Consider the following 19,104-nt stretch of genomic DNA (forward strand, 5'->3'; position numbering starts at 1 on the left):
TTTCCGGCAAGTAGTCTGGCCTTCATCAGCTTTGTGTTTAACATTGGCTGATACAATTATCTGATACTGGATGTATGCGGCATTTTAAAACTTTTGGAGTACATGCAAATATATAAACAGATGATGAGGATGCTAATGATGAAGAATGGGGATGATGAGAATGTTGATGATGATGATGATGATGATGATGATGATGAAATCATCTTGCTTAGAAATAGCAATATATATGGGCGGCATGTAAAAAAAGACCAGGAAAATAAGAATAATGGCGGTCTACCGGAAAGGCTATGGCTTCCTGAACAACACATTGATACATTTCAATAGATGAAAGTATTCTTTGTTTTGCACCAACCTTCATTATTCATTGTATCTCCCAGATTCTATTCATTATGAGTATATAAGTCAATGATTGTATACAGTGTATGCTAAAAACATTGAAAAATATATTTGACACAACTCAGCTCATATTGCAGCTGATAGCGCGTGGTGACTGTTATTATGTTTACCGTAAATCATAATTTTTCATAGCTTTAACAATTTCCTCTAGTTTACACATCAATAGGTCAGACCAGCAACGTTCACCACTTTACTTTTTTTTTATTTAATTTTAGATAATTTAGAATAAATACCATTCATTGCGACGGAATGTGTTAAGGAAAATGTACACCTTCAGCTTCATGTGGTGGCGCCTTGATTTGTGTTTGTCCGACAAGGGGGTCTGATAATTTCCGAGTGAGACCAGTAAAGCTCGGGGTCAAGCCCTGGGGGTAAAAGCCCAGAAGGGAGCCCCTGATGCCTTACAACTTCCCATGTGCTCTGGGACGAATGCATTAAAGGCATATGCCCTAAATTTAGGCCTATACATTTATTCATTTGTTTTTTTTTCGTGGCCGCCATGAAATCAGGGAGGGTAGGGTGGGTCTTGGCCATTGCCTGTCACATAAACTAATGTAATTTTATGACCTGTCCTCTGTATTAGTTACCGTGTTAATTTTCATAGCCGGAAAGGAAACGAAATCTTATACTTTTATAAATTCCTGTATAACATTTGCTGCATATTTTAAATTACATAACACGTACCGGGCTCGTACGATGCACCTCTCCTGCAATAAGAACACACGTCGCTTCAAGTGCAGTCGTTGTACATAACTCGCTTTTTACGGATAATTTTATACAAACGTTTAAAAATCAAACATCTATATAAGGAACTTATAAAAGATAACGCTCCTAATATCGTAACATGTCGGCGCTCCATATATTAAGCATGGCACGCCATATTGCCGCTTTGCGTGCTGGTGGTTGCATTTGATTGTCGGCTCTTGTTAGTGCCATGATGCTAAGAGAGATGCTATGCTCAATTAATATAGCAAAGTGCATTTTCGTTTGACCTATTGCCAATGAGGTAAATTGTAAAACAGCGGTATAGATAGTTTATCTGAATTTGAGAATGCCTCTAGCAGGCATATATTCGTGATCTGAATAAATTATTTAAATAATGAATACAAATAAATTCATCAACTTGATGCAACATTGTGCAATTGTAATCATGATTCTCCATTTATAAAGCAAGCGTTATTATTAAATTATTTCTATTATCAAACTCGAAATATTTTATAAGGACAATTTAAACAAGATACGACAATGTAGATGCCTTTCATCCATCTGCCCGTCCGTCCATCCATCTATCCATTCGGTGAAAGTCAACATACAAAAAGAAACTTCATAAAATTGATACATACGGTAAAACAGACGTCGCAAAATTGCATACAATTTACAACAAATGTATATATATATATATTATTATGTTTTCTGAATTAATAAATAGTTAGGCCTATTATTTGTTGGGATATTTTTTGTGGCCATAACATCTTATCCGACTCCCTGCTTCGATGCACATAAATGTTAAGTCTTTACCGAATGCATGAACACTCGATCATATCATGAGCTGGCCAAATCGTAAGGAGGTAATGCTGTATTGGATAAGCGCTGTGCGGCAGTAGGACTGTTTTGCTGACGAATTATATAGCGCACAGCTGGTTTACAGATTGCACCAGCTGCCATATTGGTATGCTGTGAAATTTGCGACTTAAGACTCATTAAAAGCACCAATAAATTGAAATAGTGTACGTAATAAATATGCCAAATTATGGTTTTGCGTTGTAACGCAACGCGCATGCGTCTAGCGTGTATCCAGGTATCTCTTTTTTTCCTTATATTAAATCACGAAAACAAATAATTATTAATGAGGATTACTCTATTAAATAGTTAATTATAGACAAATTAAACCAAAATTTTGAGAAACAAACTTTGTGTTCCATTAATGATATCAGTTGCGTTACGGTATGTCGTAATTTTGTGACGTAAATTAACACAGACGTTTAGAGATATAGGCCTGCAGTCCGCAAAATATCAAACCATTCCAAACCAAACCATCGCAGTGGTGCAGGCGTGTGGACGTGGAAGCATGATTAGTAAATTCATTACAATGCCAGCATAATTATAACTAAAGCCATAAAAATAACAATAAATTAAATATCATTGCATAAATTTTATTATCTTGTCAATATTTATTTTTAATTGATTGCAATAATGTTTAATTCGTAATACGGTACCCGCATGCCGTGGATTTTACAAACCAGTACACACTGATTGATGAGGTACGGTACCCCAACCCACGTACGTGGATGTCTATAGCCTATCAGTACACATTGATTGGCCGACGATGTACACCAACCCAAAGGCAATGCTAATTTTGATTAATTATTGATATTAGTAAAAATGAGGGTCGAATGTGAACCTAATCCTGAAAATAAAATCAACATGTCTACGTCTTCTTTGGTATGCTTTCCTTACCTCCGAGTCATGGCCGGACCAACGCGGTTACACTCTTACGTTTGTATCATAGCAACACGTGTAGCACTAAGGCCCGCCCCCTGAATATTGTTGCTAAGGCCACAAGACGGCAGCGTTAAAACACGCTAACACGTACGTTTGTGGTGTGTTTGTGAGACCCTCGCGTATTCCTAGCGCTGTTATGATTGGTCAGTTGTTAAGTTTGATTGACACTCCGGAAACGTCAATTGTCCACATCGCAAGATAGAAATTTTACTTCTGCTGATCAGTACCGTATTCCTGAAAATTTATTTTTAAGAAATAATTGCCCCATGTAGGATCAATAAGGTTTGGATTGAATTGAATAGTTGAAAACTTATCGATAGATAATTAACGGTTACAATATAAAAATCGCCCCTCCTGATCTTGTAATAAATTAAGTATAAAAATATGAATGAATAAATGAATGAATGAAAGTACGAATTTATAAATGAGTAGACAGATGAATGAAAGACAAACACACGAACTCATAGATGAATGGATGTATGAAGTTATGGGTGGATAGATGATGAATCTATGAGCAAATGAATTAAAGAGAAAGAATGAAGGAAAAAAATGAAAAAAAAAGCTACAGATTCTAAGTTAATCAATCAATTGCGATATGTTGCCGTTACCCCGACAAAGCCGTACTGGTTCGTGGCCTTCCGAGTTAAACCCGAATTTGTCCGAGGATGGATGCATAAGCCTGTAATTTCCATTACATTTTGGCAAGAAGGAAATGGTAAGGCCGTTGGGATCTTCTTTAGAGTACGAATCGTCACTGATGTCTGGGAAAGAGTCCCAAAAGGGCGTACTTCGGGTTAGCCAAACTTTGCATCCATTGTCTTTTTAATAAGAAAAGCGGTAAACTTTTACTTACTGTAATTTAAATAATGTTCATGTGTAATTTGTACGGTAAATGATCAACCAAGTTATCAACTTCCAAATGAGACACAATTAAAAAAATATTATGTAATTTTTGGTTCAAGGTTAAGTTTTATTTCAAAATATCATAGCTTTGCAAGTTTACAGGCGACACTAGACTACTGCAAGTCAATTTAAGGGTTTTTATTTTGATATATTGAAGTTAAAAATGATTCGTATTCGTATCGTTTTTTTTTGTCTATAGAATAAACAATATGTGAATTATTAGTTATCAAATATGTTTGTTTACTGGCAAGAAAATTATTTCCAATTCAAAGCTAATAATTTTTAAGGATAAATAATAATAGTAATATTTAAGGTCGAGGCCATGAAACGGTCCTTAATGATAATTATTGTGACTTTATTTTATAGATTTTCATTTTAAATTCACAAATATTTTACAAGTATTCAGCTGCTTTCAAATTAAACAAGGCATTTCAATCAAACATGCACCCGGGATAATCGAACACCCTTCAGCAATGCGTTGTTTATGACAGAATGAAAATCATCACTCTTGCCTCCTATCGTCACGAGTAAATATAATGTGATCGAATTCTTCGCCTCCGAGGAAACCCTTTGTTATTTTCAGTACCTGGTTTGTTTTCATTAAAAAAAACAAAAAAAAAACAACAAAACAAAACACCCCCAAATTCATGAAGTCTTCATAGTCTGATTAAATGGAGAAGAATCCTGCTATTAATGTTCAATTACTATTAGTGTGTTTACTGTCTGCTGTTTCAAGCAAGCCTCCTACGCGCGACAGTGTTCGTCGGACCATCCAGGCAAACTTGTTAACCCAAAATCATGTACTGAGCGTCTAAGTTGGCGTGTGCATGCCCTCAATAAACGCTTTCGTTCCCGAGTAGCGATTCCCTGAGGTCATCGCGTCTTTAATACGTTACATCGTTATAATTAGATTATGGCTGACTTTGGAGTATTCAATTTCTTCCCCCTATTTGCGAATAGAATCGACCTTGTCTGTAGAGTGCAGTGAATGTACTAAAAGTGTAAGCTGACTCAACAACGATTGTTACTTTGCTCTCAAGTCCAAGGAAATAAGACCGACTCGCCTGATTGAAGAGTTCATTTAGAGAATAATTATGATATAGTTACTCACAACATTTGATATGACGAATTGAACTTCTACCAGGATTTCATTTGCTGCAATTCGAGACTTTACGATATATTTTTTTTTTACTTGTGGAAATATTCAAGGAGAATAATGCCTCAAAAAGACAGTCGCAGATCAAAGCACTATTATTATTACGATGACGATTCAAAAGGTAGGAAAACAGATTTTCATTTCAGGCAAGAGTCAATTGGGGTCCGACATAATATTTAGAAAACGTCCGCTAAATTCCTAGCATTTCCCCTTCATAGTCCCATTAAAACATATTGTCGAGGCCTACACTTGATGTTTGAATAAAGGGTTAGAAACTTGGAATGGTTGTTTTGTGACTAATTCACTTGTGCACAAAACATGTGCGTACGCGTAACGCGTTCATTTCACAGAGAAGTTGATAAAGCTCGTATTGATGACGTTCTAGTTCGGTAGACTTTAAGCGGAGGAATATCGATTTTAACTGATTTCTTAAGCCAGTCTATTCTCTTTGTCTTTGTGACGTGCTTATTTGAAAGCGTGGCAATATAACATTGTGAGAGGCAATGATGAAGTGAAATAAACCTGTTAATACATTCGGAATAATAAAGCAGGTCAACCGCCAAAAACAGAAACTTACTTTAGCAGATTGTGCTTCTGCGAGATTTCTTCCTGTTATTTACACCATGGAGGAATAATGTTTACACTATATAAATATTTGACACATCAAATTTATAACCAATGATGTTTATTTTCATTTATATTTTCCGGCACACACTAATTTGACAGGATGGAATTGATAGTACAGGATGTTAAACAAAAGAAATGATGAGTGTGATTCAAAGAATCCCCGATTTTAAAGACGAACATAACTTAAATAATGTTGAATTGAATTTTAAGATTAAAGAAGTCATAAAATATCATGCCGTCATAATCTTGCATTTAAGTAGGATGAGAATCGAAGACGAATTACGGAGTAGGGAGAGTGAATAATAATGTAAACGAAAACAATAAAAACATGCTCCACTTTGTTCACGTAGATTAAGCCGAATCTTATTAAAAGTGTAGGAGTAACAGGAGGGTAGAAATACTGTAAGGTCGAATCATAATAGGTCCATAGTCGAATGATAGGAAAGGTCCACCACCGCGGTTTAAGAGGTGCAGCGGCAGTTATGAGCAGGCTTGCCGTACCCCACCTTGGATGGTGAAATTTCAAGGCTCGGGTTTGTGAGTCCTAAAAGTCGTGCCCTATGTTTAGATACACCTGGGTAGCAGTCATATTACTAGTATGACTGCTCCCTGGATATACCTTGAGGACAATTCAATCCGATACAGTATCTGACCTTCATCTCTCTTTACAGGTTGTTCGAGTATTCGGTTTTCACGATGTCTTCGTCGTGTTCCGTTCGTATCTGTTTTTGCCTTCCTACTGTACGTTGCAGGACTTGTAATATTTGTCAAGAGTTTACTCGACGTTCTTGAAGACTTTGATGTCATGTTCAATGAGACAATAGCTAGTGATGACGTTCAGACAGCGTAAGTTTTACTAATTAAATAGAATCACCAATTATATTCTCGTTTTTCTATATTTCAGCAAGATGGAAATAAGTAAGTGTACACGGCTGCTATCAAAAAGGGGATTAAAATCTACCAAAAGAATGTTATGATAACTGAAAAGTAAATACCGATTTATTTCAAAATTCAACCTCGATTAAAGAAGATCATATTGATGCTAGTATTGTATCCTTCAAATTAGCCTTATTTAACAACAGCGTTATGCCTAGCATAAGCCTACTTGAATGACTGGTTTAGCGCGAGCCTTATTTACGCATTCATTGCAAGTACAGGCATAGCGTTCGGGAGCGAGGTACTTAAAAATGTTTTGCATGGTTTTCATGAGACAAGGTCAGTCATTTTTTACATACTTCCTTGAACATCAAAGTAATGGAAATTACACATGTTTCACTATTGATACAACATTGAGAACATACAGAAAATATTGTTGTTTTTGTTTTATGAGTTAAGTTTTGTTCCAAGTCACGAAAGAAAATTATTAAGCCAAACAGTTTTTATGACGTCATGAGAAAGGTTTGACGTTCTTTTGTTGACTCTTATTTTGCGTTCTGTCTGAATGTTTGTGTTATATTATTGTGTTAATTATATATAGTAATACGTATTTCTTTATAATCTTTGAAAAAAACACAAATTTTAAAAATAAATATTGGAATTTCACGAATGAATCACATAGGCTACTGAAATTTCTGGAGAACTATTTCCAATAACAATCACAATGTTTAATATCAACAGAACGTAAAACAGAATCGTTTCTAGGCCATTTCAATAGCAAGATGGCTGTCCAAACATACACGCCAAACAAACTAAACAAACATTAGAATGCTTGTGATTATGCTCCGGTGCCTATTAGTTGCGGGTTCTCTGAGACAAAACCAAAGAAAAGTTGTCATTAAAAAAGAAAGCAACAATCTAAAGCCCTGTCCAGACTATCAAAAGCATGTGACATGCCTAATTATGGTCTTGATGACATCACATCATGACCATATATATGCACATCATGACCATATATAGGCACACCATGACCATATATAGGCACATCATGACTATATATGGGCACACCATGACCATATATATATAGGCACATCATGACTATGGGCACATCATGACTATATATAGGCACATCATGACTATAAATGGGCACATCATGTCTATATATAGGCACATCATGACTATATATGGGCACATCATGACTATATATAGGCACATCATGACTATATATGGGCACATCATGACTAATTACATGGGCATATAACAATGATAGTGTGGAAAGAGCTTAAGAGAGTATTTCAGCTTGACCCTTTGCTCAAAACAATAACAAAGATGTAGAAAATGTTAAACTTAGATGAATTATTATCAATAACAATAATAATAACAATAAAGATAGTAATTATGATAATAATAGTAAAGAAATTATGATAATAATAATAATAATACAAATAATAATAAAAAATAATTATAATGCAAATATTCTATAAGTTACGCATACACAATGATCAATCCGTGCATAAACAACATATTTTCAACAAAGTCCTAAATGTGATAAATCAAGGGGCAGTGGGGACACGTGATTACAAAACCTGTATCACTTCCCGTGCACAGTTCCGATGAAGTCATGACGTAGACAGAACAGAGAATCATGTAAACATGAAAGTTGCTGTAACTGACCTCAATTTCTATAACTCGGTGTAGTATGTTAATAATATAGTATAATCGGCGTCTGTTTATAATTTAAACATTATCTCGCTATGTTTATACTATTCCTGTAATCGTCTTTGAATAATTAACTCATAAATAATATTTAAGTAAGCCGATATCGGCGTCTATTTATAATTGAAACTTATCTCGCTATGTTTTATATCAAACTTGTAATCGTCTTTGAATAATTAACTCCTAAACAATATTTAAGTAAGCCTGAAATACATTGTTAAGACATTGGTAACTAAATCGATTATACGTCATTTTCAAAGGTACATGTACAGTGGGTCTAACAATTCGTTAAATTAGAATGTGTGGTTTTGATTAACTGAACAAGAAGCAATGGCTGCCGAAATTCCTCATTACTTTTAAACAAAGATTGACCTGAGGTCACGTATTAAGATCTTCTACCTACAAATGTCGTTGAACTTCTTTTAATATTTTGTTTTTCATCATTTTTTCTGATCTGCGCACAAAAGATGCGCAGTATTGCATCATCAACAGGATACACGGCCCCACGAATAAGGAAACTAATTAATTATTAGCTCGAAATGTGTCGTAATTTTAGAAATTCTCAAATATGTTTACAATTGATTGCATTTTATTTTTTTAAAAATAGGCTATTATTGTGTTTTGTATATCCAAACAAATATAATTATGATCTTTTGTCTTCTAAATCTCGACTACGAATATAATAAGTAATCGTTTTGCATCGTTTTGTGCCCCTGAACGAACATAAGTATAAATCATTATCAGTGTTACCATGGTCTGTGAAATAAGGTATATAAAATAATATTTTGGAAGGTGGAGCATATGGGTGAACGTTTGTGTAGGAATAGCGATATTACGACCCTGGGAAATGTTTGTTCGATTATATTAAAGTCATTACCTAAGGAAAAATACCAAGATTGACAGTGACATGTTTTTAAGGAATATTCGTTCTGTTTTAAATCTTTCACAGCGTAACTGACAATTTTTGGCACATTGTTGGAACATGGAACAGCCAACGAGAGCAAAACACTTCTCTACGTTTTATTAAATATTTAAAAAAAGGTTAATCGTGCGTGTTCACTGTTATTCAACATTTACCAAAATTTTATTTTTTTATTCAACAGAATCAGGAGGGTAGATGACGTCATAATTTACGTCACTGCAGGAATGAGTGCATTTGGTCTTGTACTCATAATAGTTTCCGTCTTGGAGACGGGCCCTACTAGAAGTCGTGCGTGCAGAGGAAAGCTGTCTCGCTACTGTGGTGTAGGAACTACGAGTTTGGTAGGTTTTTCTGACTTTTGTATACGCCTGAAAGCAATAGCGCCAAAGAGAAACTGGCGTTATTGAAAGGCCATGAAATCAGTTCAGGGTCACGCCTAACGCGTTTCGATACTTTATATGACGCATGAAAATGTATATACTACATTAAGGCCTATGTAATTATTACGTGTCGAAAATACAAGAAATACATGTACAAAGTATAAATTAAAGAAAATGAAAACAGAGGCGACAAGTAGATGATTAACATTGACCTTAACAGCTGAAAAGTCAGTGTTATCCAATAGTCAGGGATATGCACATTTACTCAAGTTTAAGTTGTCGTTTTGTGGGACCTTATTAACAATATCAAAGTGAGGGGGAAGAACTGACCATTTGGTGAGTATGTCAGCCTATAAGTCCTTTTGTATTCTGAACTGCGTATGCCCGTGTCCAAGGTCAATGGACATAAACCTATATCGTTTGGTGTTATGTGTGTTTATATCGATTGCGCTTGATATGGGCATGCTCAGACTACGAAATATCTTATACAGTAGTTAGAAGCTTGCCGTTCAATCACGTGACCCTGGGTTCAAATTATGTGTGATATCAGGATTTTCTTGCTCATGATTAAAACAAAAATCAATTAAAGGGACCATTAATCTATGAATATCATTTTACGCTCATAGGCTCAGTAGAGTGCCTATTATAGACTTAGCTGTCAAGGATGCCCTCTGTGAATATGTCCCAAATAAAATAATAATAATAATAATAATAATAATAATAATAATAATAATAACAAAAACACAGAATAGGGCCACAGTACTCCTTCACTAAGTGTTATTTATAAAATATTCCGAAGAAAGAATGAAAGTAAAAGTGCAAAAAGCCGGAAATGTAATGCATTTACTGAATTCCACTCTCAGTATCTTCAGAGGAAACACTCCTGTAAACATTTCTTCATTGCGTAGGTCTACGTTGAAAATGTTTTACTAAACATCGAATATAGTACAGGTACATTCATATTTCCAAACATTGATTATTAGGGTATTTTCACATCATTTTAGAAATCTCCTATAAAGCAGTTTCGGAAAGCTACGGTACATATTAGTACCCTTTTCAGAATAAATGAAGTTTCGCTAATATTCGGTCCATTTAAGCCTATCCTAAGACTCCGCCTGGTCGCGCTTTGGTTTTCAATCATGCATATTGCGTTGTTGTAATGAATGTTTATTTTATAGATTGCGCATAATTTTAGGTCGACTGTTTGAACTACGGTACATACTATAAAATGGTTTGGGAATTTACAATAAGAGAAAGCCGAACAAAGATAATGTAAGGACAGTCATATATATGCATATAAAGTAAACGCGTGAGCAAGCTCAGTATGTAAAAACGCATTTTACGTGCGGTGCGCACGTATTTCAATTCCGGCCTTGCAAGTCACACACGTCGACGGTAGCACACCTTACACGTCACACACCGTCTAAAAAACGCTCATCACACTCAACAACCGCCCCACGCGCACATATTCTGACGGCCCTGTGTGCATTTCACGATTCTGCGCAGATAACTGAAATCGTCGAGCCTGCAAACCAATTACGCAACGGGTTGATTGATACGTGTAATAGCAGTACTGTATTAAAGGGTCTTGTGGCAAATTGTATCGTATTGCGTTCTCGATAGATATGCCGATCATTTTACAATGCGTTATTGTAGAACGTAAGGGCGTGAATTGCTATTACACGTAGTTATCAAGTGATTTAAAGTACATACTTCAGACATTTCCTTTTCTATTTGATAAGCCATCATAATGTTGATGACAGCGGGTGTTTAACTGGCGGCGACGAAATAATAGAACATACCGATACGATACTCCTCACCCCAGGGGCAGAGGAGAGACGTGTCCTTTTAACTCAGTCAACACTACATACTAAGTGGTAATGTATCTTTTAAATAGAGTTGGTATATTGTATTACTCTTCCTACATTTATCCTATATTCCTCCAGTTAAAAATGTTCCTCTATTGGTTGTTGTGCAACTATGCGTCGTCTCCGACTACTTTATCAGTTGATGGGGAGGGATATTTTCTCTCGTTGGTTTACAGGTACCTTTAGGAAACGTGACGTAAGAAAGGACGCCAATTAGATGGCAACTCGGTATATGAACTGTAAAGTAACTGAAGGCATAGATGTTTATATTGGGAAATGTATCCAATTGATTGCATGCAATTCTAGACGTACAAATTAAGGATTGGGAAATGATCCATAAATACAAATATCATAGTGGGTTATATGAGCACAAAAACAACACATGTCTGTAATTAATACATGTTACTTCTTAATAAGAAAAAAAAAACACAATGTAAAAAAACAAAACATGTGCACTAAGGCCATAGGCCTACTTTTTAAAATGTACCAAACCATATTTGTACTTAAGACATATTCCAATGAAAATATTCACAGATTGAAACAAATCAGTTTACGCGGATTTGCAGACTTTTTATTTACGAACAAAATTACCAGCTTTATGGTCGATTCCAAGGGATAAAAGATATATATCAATATACATCTATTAATGGGCGATTAAAATATTTTACTTTCGTTGTCATTTCCGCTAAGCCCCGCCCCTCGAATTTTGTTTCTAAGGCCCAACAAAAAACGAGCGTAAAAACATAATATGCGTGTTTGTGGGACACGCGCGTTATCCTGTCCTGTTGTGATTAACCAGTTGTTAAGTTTGATTGAAACGCCTGAAAAATCCATTAAAATCTAATAGGTCCTTATGAAAATAAACAATAAAAACATTTAATTGTATAAATTATAGCCTCAAAACAAGCGTTTATTTATAGCGCGTTTCAAAGTGTGGCTTTTTGCTATTACAAATGAGTTTGTGAGTTAATAAGTAACTTAATTTAGGCCTAAAACATTCTCAATCTGTCATTTTATCTTTCAGCTTGGTTGTATTACATTTATATTATGCGTAGCGTGGATAGCAATCACAGTACTGTTTGGCTTCCCAACGACATTGGTCATTATGTTAACCGGATTTTGTGACTCGGTTGAAAACTTTGATCAAAATACTTGTCTGGATCTTACATCTTATGGTAAGTTGGCGGTCATTGTATGTACTATTTTTATATATCGTCGTCATCTTCTGTTTCGTCGTCGTCATCATCACCATCATTATCTGTATCGTTATTTAGACATTCATAAATAATAAGTAACTCAATTATATAATATATGCCTATATACAACATGTGAATCAAGTACGTACATAATGAACTCTTCTATATATATATATATATACACATTATATATATATATATATATATGTAACTTGATTTAGGTATATATATAGTTTCATCGTTATTTATACATTCATATATACATAAGTAACTCAATTATATAATATATACAACATGTGAATCAAGTACGAACATAATGTAGCCTACTCTTCGATTTCACGAACTAACGTCTTGTCACGCTAACAGGATTTGTCCACTCCCTAAGCCTTATAATGAGAGTATCTTATGTTTATGTTTGTCTTAAGACCTGTCTCTTATACACATCTTTATACTTTTGATTTTGAGAAATCACTCACTCACAGCAAAGCGATCTATCAATTAAGATCAAAAGTATATATAAAAAGTATTTAGACAGCAGCTATACAGATGTCTGGATATCAGTCTTCAACAATCATACTTAAGTGCTCTTTGATAATTAGAACAGGTACACACTCTTATTTATTATGGTTTTGTCTCTCAGGCTTCAGGCTAGGAGTCAATAACAAAAGTATCTGTGGGCCACGTTTGGAAGACTTCTGTCAGCAAGTAAGTTTATTACAAACTGCTGTATGCCTATATATAGTTATGATGTGCCTATATATGGTCAGGTTGTGATGTCATCATGACCATATTTAGGCATATCACATGTTTTTGTCATAAAATTTGATAGTCTGGACATGGCTTCATGTTCATATTTTAGTAGTCTCGTATATGACTTTATTAAAACATGTTTGCCAAAATTTATTGTAGAAAATCAAGGTCATCATAATTTAAAATCAGTACCACTAGTAATCATCATTATTATAATCGACATCATCAGGGTTCCTGGGTTCAATTCGTCGCTCACATCGCGAACTAACACAGTCAAAGTAGATTGTGTTAGTTCGTGAAATCAAGAAAGCGCGTCAAAATACGCGCTATTTTTGTTAAGGACTTTTTGTGTGGTAAAGAATACAAAATTGCTTGACAACCAATACGCGCTCGTTTTGACTACTGTGATTTCACGAACTAACGTCCTGTCACGCTAACAGGATTTGTCCACTCCCTAAGCCTTATAATGAGAGTATCTTATGTTTATGTTTGTCTTAAGACTGGATATTCCTCTTAGAAAAGTGATTAATTTAGCTGCTTGGCATAACTTTGGCCTTCGGGCGAAAACCAGTTAATAAAAAAATAAAATAAAATTATAATCCAACATCATAATCCTCATCATTATCATCATCATCATCATCATCATCGTCATCGCCGCTGTCGTCATCATCATATACCTATGTTCAATGCTCACAATTATCAATCAGTCAACCAAAAAAATACAATTTCATGGTCAAATGCTTTCGAATAAATAACATTTCACTTTTTCTTTCAGTCTGATGACGTAATGGAGTCGACGATTTTCTCGATCGCAGCTTGTGTAGCAATAGCAATCTCACTGGTAAGTACCACATATTTGTATAGTAGAAATCATTAAGTTTGCTCAATTTAATTTCATTAGCTTAAACGTTTAGATGACAATTGATTAAATTACACTGACTCAATCGATTTATTTGTGTTGGGTACACCGTCGTTCTCAATATTTCTTTAATAGAAATTCATTCAAAATGCATCTTATATCGTAAGTTTCCTTGGATGCAAGTCACGCGCTTGTTTTGTTTCCCTTTCAATGGACCTTTACGCTAAGCTCCGCCCCTTGGATATTGTTGCTAAGGTCCCACAAGACGGCAGTGTTAAAACATACGCGAACACGTGCGTTTTTGGACAACACGTGTGTTTGTAAGAGGTGCGCGTATTCCTAGCGCTGTTATGATTAGTCAGTTGTTAAGTTTGATTGACACTCCGGAAAGGTCTATTACTTATTGGATTGTAGGCAATATTACATGAACATACGTATGAGAACGTGATTGAGATTTACGAGAGTATTATGATAACATGAATTAAATACATAATATATACAGTAGGTATATCTGCGATACAATCAATATTAGGCCTTAAATATAAACATTACGTAATATTACTCGATTAAATTTATTTATTGACATTTTAGGCTACCCAGAATAAAGCTCTGAAACATTACGATAACTGCTTTTTACAGGTGTTTAATGCAACCAAATACATAGGCATAGACATCTATAGATCGAAACAACTAATTTTCTCTGAGTTACACGCTTGCGCATACACACAGGTTAATGATACGTTAAAGAACGTAGATTATTATAATACAGGACATAATTGTAATGATTAATTGTAGTAATATTACATTTCTACCTTTTGTACGTCCCCAAAGTTTATAAAGCATTTGGTACGAACGGCCGAAGTAGGGTAACAGGAAAAGCTACGTCTGATTTAGGGCCCATGGTCCTGGCCAAAAATGCCGACTAATATCCTAGGGCCCCTGGCTTATAGCCAGTGAGAGCTTAGTGAGGTTTTACGACACTGTTTGAAATATCTGAATCATATGCAAATATTACATTCAGGTGACTATCAGAGACGTTTTACTGATCCACACTATTGAGTCCCTTAGTCAAGACATTCTATCTTATCTATAATTCATCTAATGGATTAAGACGTTAAAATCAATTTTGAATTGAACCAGACAGGTCGATAACATGACATTGCCTCGAACGTCTTATTACAATTATCTATGTTACAACAGACTTTTCCAATAAGCCCCGCCCTTTGGATATTTTTGCTAAGGTCCCGCAAAACGGCGCAGTAGCGTAAAATACATGCGTTTGTTGTTCGTATTTCTTGCCCTGTGCTGGTTCTGATTGGTCAGTTGTTAAGTTTGATTGACATTCCGAAAAGGTTGTTTCACTCATGACGTCACTTTACTTCATCCACAGGTTATATTCTTGATCGGCTTAGCGGCGAACTTTGCTTACGTACGGACTTTTGGTAAATTGCAAGGAATTCGAAAAACTGGCAACGCAAATGAAAACCATGGAACGTATACTAACGAGGACCTATTTATGAACCCCGAAACAAGAACGACAGATTTGTAATACAACACAAAGACATTTATTTCTGACATCATTGGCGGAATACAAAATAATGTATATAAAATATACATTTTAAAGCTGCAATTTATTAATAGCAATGTTTATTGGCTGAACAGATGATCTATCTAAAATGCTGAATAAACTCAACCACAAGGAATTATTAACTATTATTATGCATGTTTAATTATACGCCTAATATCTTCCCTTTTGATACGTTTTTGTCTAGGCGTTATTAGCTGTCAATGAATGTAAATAACACGTTGTGTATGTCTACAATGGATATGTGCTAAAAATATTGGAACATTTTGGAGAAGTGCATCCTGATTATATTGATGTCACAAAGCAACAAAACTCGATCGTATCACAAGAATATCCACCAAGGGAAATCCAGGGTTCAGAGATACTTACAATTATCGGAAACATAGAGTGTTGGGATCATTCAATACGCGACACAATACATATAGCAGACAGTGCTCAGTTGAGATAAACTCAATATCCGCCATCTTGAATTGATTTCGTCACAAGAGAGATCGTGATTGGATTCAGAGTAAACTAGCTGATTTGTTGAGACCGTTCTATTAAATATGCGTGAATTACTAAAACGGCTTCGTGTTATTTGATGCGTAGATTTGGAAAAGCACACGTCTATTCAATCGAATTATTGTTGTTATTGATAATGTTTATGTTGATCTGACCTGAAGTCAAAACATGACCTGTTTGGCGGTCACTCGACTGTCATGGTTTCAGTGTGAAAGGAGAAATAAAGAGCTGAGCAACTGTTTGTTTATTCTGGCCTATGATCTCTTTTTATTGTAATTTATCAGTTATATTATATGGAAGTACCGGTAGATGGTTATTATTGGTTTTATTTTCTGTTTACTCTTGAGGGTTCCAACATACTGTAATAAACAATCCAAGATTCCATCCATGACGTTTGGACATTCAGTAAATATTTTAAGTAAAACTTGAAATATTTTAATAATTGGTTTAAAGAATGTACATTGCTTTTAACGAATATTTTTATTTTGTTTAGTGCTTTATCAAATGCGTCGCCTCCGTCCCTTACCTGCTTAATATTATCGTTAGGCTAATATATAAAATCCACATTGACACACGTTAAGTAGTCAATCAATGTGTTTTCCTTCAGAGCACCCCTTTCAGATAACGTCACCACCCAGCTCACTAATTGGACGAACTTTCAGCTAAGCCCCGCCCCTTGGATATTGTTGCTAAGGTTCCACACTGTAGAAACGCACGTAAACACGTGCCTTTTTGTAGGGCACGCGTATTTCTGACCTTGTTCTGATTGGTCAGTTAAGTTTGAGTGACACTCTGGAAAGGTTCAATTTTTATTATTATTACAGATGATACCATTATTAGTAATGGAATAATTATAAACTTATAACCTACACAGTAACTAAAACGTACCGTAGTTAACGTAAACTTTATTTGCACAAAACAGACAGGGTGGTGGGCTTACGAGGTAAATGTTATGTTTAACATTAACAATATAATGTTGACATATTGATGGGTGTTGATGGAGGTGGGGTGAATGTTAAGTGGGGACTCGATTGTCAGGTGGTGGATTCGAAATGGAGGTTTTTCTTGGGCACCAGTATTACTGGTCAAAATATTGAATATTGTTTATTTTAAAACTCTATTCCATTTTTTTTTAACGAATACAGCCACATTTGAGTCAGTTAAACTTTTAATGATTAAATTTCTGTAATAAATTTAATGGACATTAAAAGAAATTCCTCAATATTTGTGTTTTCATTCTATGAATTTAATCAATATACGTTTATAGCATATGGTTTAACTTTCGAAATCTAAACTATGGAAAATGCAACAATTTACGAGATAATGAAAAAAATAAATAAATTATAAATCAGTGTTATAATACCTTATTTGTATATAATTATGACATATCTAGCTACTGCATATTGATCAGTTAAAGGATAGCCCATACATAATATAAAATTGATGTTCGATACTTGATTTATAACCGTAGTTTAATAGCCAATTATCTGGCCTAATAATAAGCTATATAATATGCTACTGGTGGAGAGTATACGAAAGTCGTTCAGTATTTTAAGAACAAGTTATAGGCCTAAGTCTAACTTTCTGTTACATCACCGTCACGCGGTCGGTTAGACTAGACAGGATCGTTTCCATAAAGTTTGAATAGATCTTCCGTGAACGTTTTGCCACGTTTTCGTTTCCTCGAGACATGGTTTGACTTTTACAGAGTTGATGTATAATATGGAAATATAATCATGCTGGCAGCATGCTGTAATATTAATAAGTTAAACCATAAAAATGCATGCAAACATCAGGCAATGTTATCAGTTACGATTTATTATAGACACAACCAATAGGCCTATGTTTTTCAGCCGAGAATGTGTAAGAAGTTATTTGATCAAGCAAGTCTTTCCATGTATTTTGAAAGTCGAACGTTTGACTGTGGACGTTAGCCTATAAGGACTGTCCACACACATTGGCCAATTCGTAGTTCAAACGTCGCTTGCTTGTATCCAATGTCAGTCGACGTAAACCTACGCTCTGTGTATGTTTTTTTTTGTTTATGTCGATTGACATTTGACACGGGCATGCGCACTTATAACTAAAAATTGGTTTATACGTACCTCTAATTTTATACCGTCATGCAATCGCACAAAAGGTATTATCTCAAAGCTTCCCACCTCACCATTGCATTTTTGAAATTCTGAGTTGTCTCAGAAATAGTGTACAGATTAGGCCTATCATTTATGTAAGTTAAATTATTTTTACTTACTTTTTTCTGTGTATAATACACCTCAAATAAATTTACACTAAACTAATATAAGTACTTATTTATACATGTTTTATGTCAGATTTGCATGATTGTTACTCTTATCGGTAGGCTATTTATCATGACAATAAAATCTATCAAATCTACGGTATGTATTTTAAAGAAAATTTGTACTTTTATGTTTCTTAAAGCAAGCGTTACTACCTTAATGTCTATTAAATAATGAAAGCCATGTTTTTCATGCGTTGAAGTGACAACTGTTTCGCGCGTAATTACGTCACGTGTGAAATCTGGTTAGGGAAATTTAAAGGGCCGGGACAAACTTTTTATTTGTTCAAAATAATCAACTAAATCATTAAAAAGAGTTATATAGTGTTAATTTTTCAACAGTCAACGATTTCCATTTTTTTCAGAATAATTGATAATATTTCAATCAATACAGACAAGTGGGCCAAAATACAAATTTCATTTTCTTGTATGTAACAATGAAAATCGAACTTGAATGGTCATTTAAAATATAATATACAGTAGTGAATGAGTTATATTAGGCCTATCCATTATTATAGGCCTACAATAATCCAATTATAATGAACAATCCGAAGAAGGAAAACAACCT

At 34.7% G+C, this 19,104-nt stretch overlaps 1 protein-coding gene across 2 annotated transcripts in view; it reads left to right on the top strand.

The window, feature by feature from the left end:
- The window catches only part of LOC117124036, a 20,040-nt gene extending 1,503 nt beyond the window's left edge, over positions 1 to 18,537 (top strand). The window contains exons 1-7 of one of the 2 annotated variants that reach the window (XM_033270196.1): positions 4,777 to 5,078; positions 6,256 to 6,430; positions 9,280 to 9,439; positions 12,371 to 12,521; positions 13,183 to 13,247; positions 14,068 to 14,133; positions 15,542 to 18,537. In XM_033270196.1, coding sequence (XP_033126087.1) covers positions 5,018 to 5,078; positions 6,256 to 6,430; positions 9,280 to 9,439; positions 12,371 to 12,521; positions 13,183 to 13,247; positions 14,068 to 14,133; positions 15,542 to 15,700 — 837 coding nt within the window. In that variant the 5' untranslated portion in view covers positions 4,777 to 5,017 and the 3' untranslated portion in view covers positions 15,701 to 18,537. Of the gene's footprint in view, positions 1 to 4,776; positions 5,079 to 6,255; positions 6,431 to 9,279; positions 9,440 to 12,370; positions 12,522 to 13,182; positions 13,248 to 14,067; positions 14,134 to 15,541 lie in introns of those variants that run through there. The other variant, XM_033270264.1, reaches the window with a different exon arrangement.
- The last annotated feature ends 567 nt before the right edge of the window (positions 18,538 to 19,104 follow it).

This window comes from Anneissia japonica, unplaced genomic scaffold (assembly GCF_011630105.1).
Source record: "Anneissia japonica isolate Jap-2015-1 unplaced genomic scaffold, ASM1163010v1 scaffold288250_len396842_cov205, whole genome shotgun sequence".
Classification (NCBI taxonomy): domain Eukaryota; kingdom Metazoa; phylum Echinodermata; class Crinoidea; order Comatulida; family Comatulidae; genus Anneissia; species Anneissia japonica.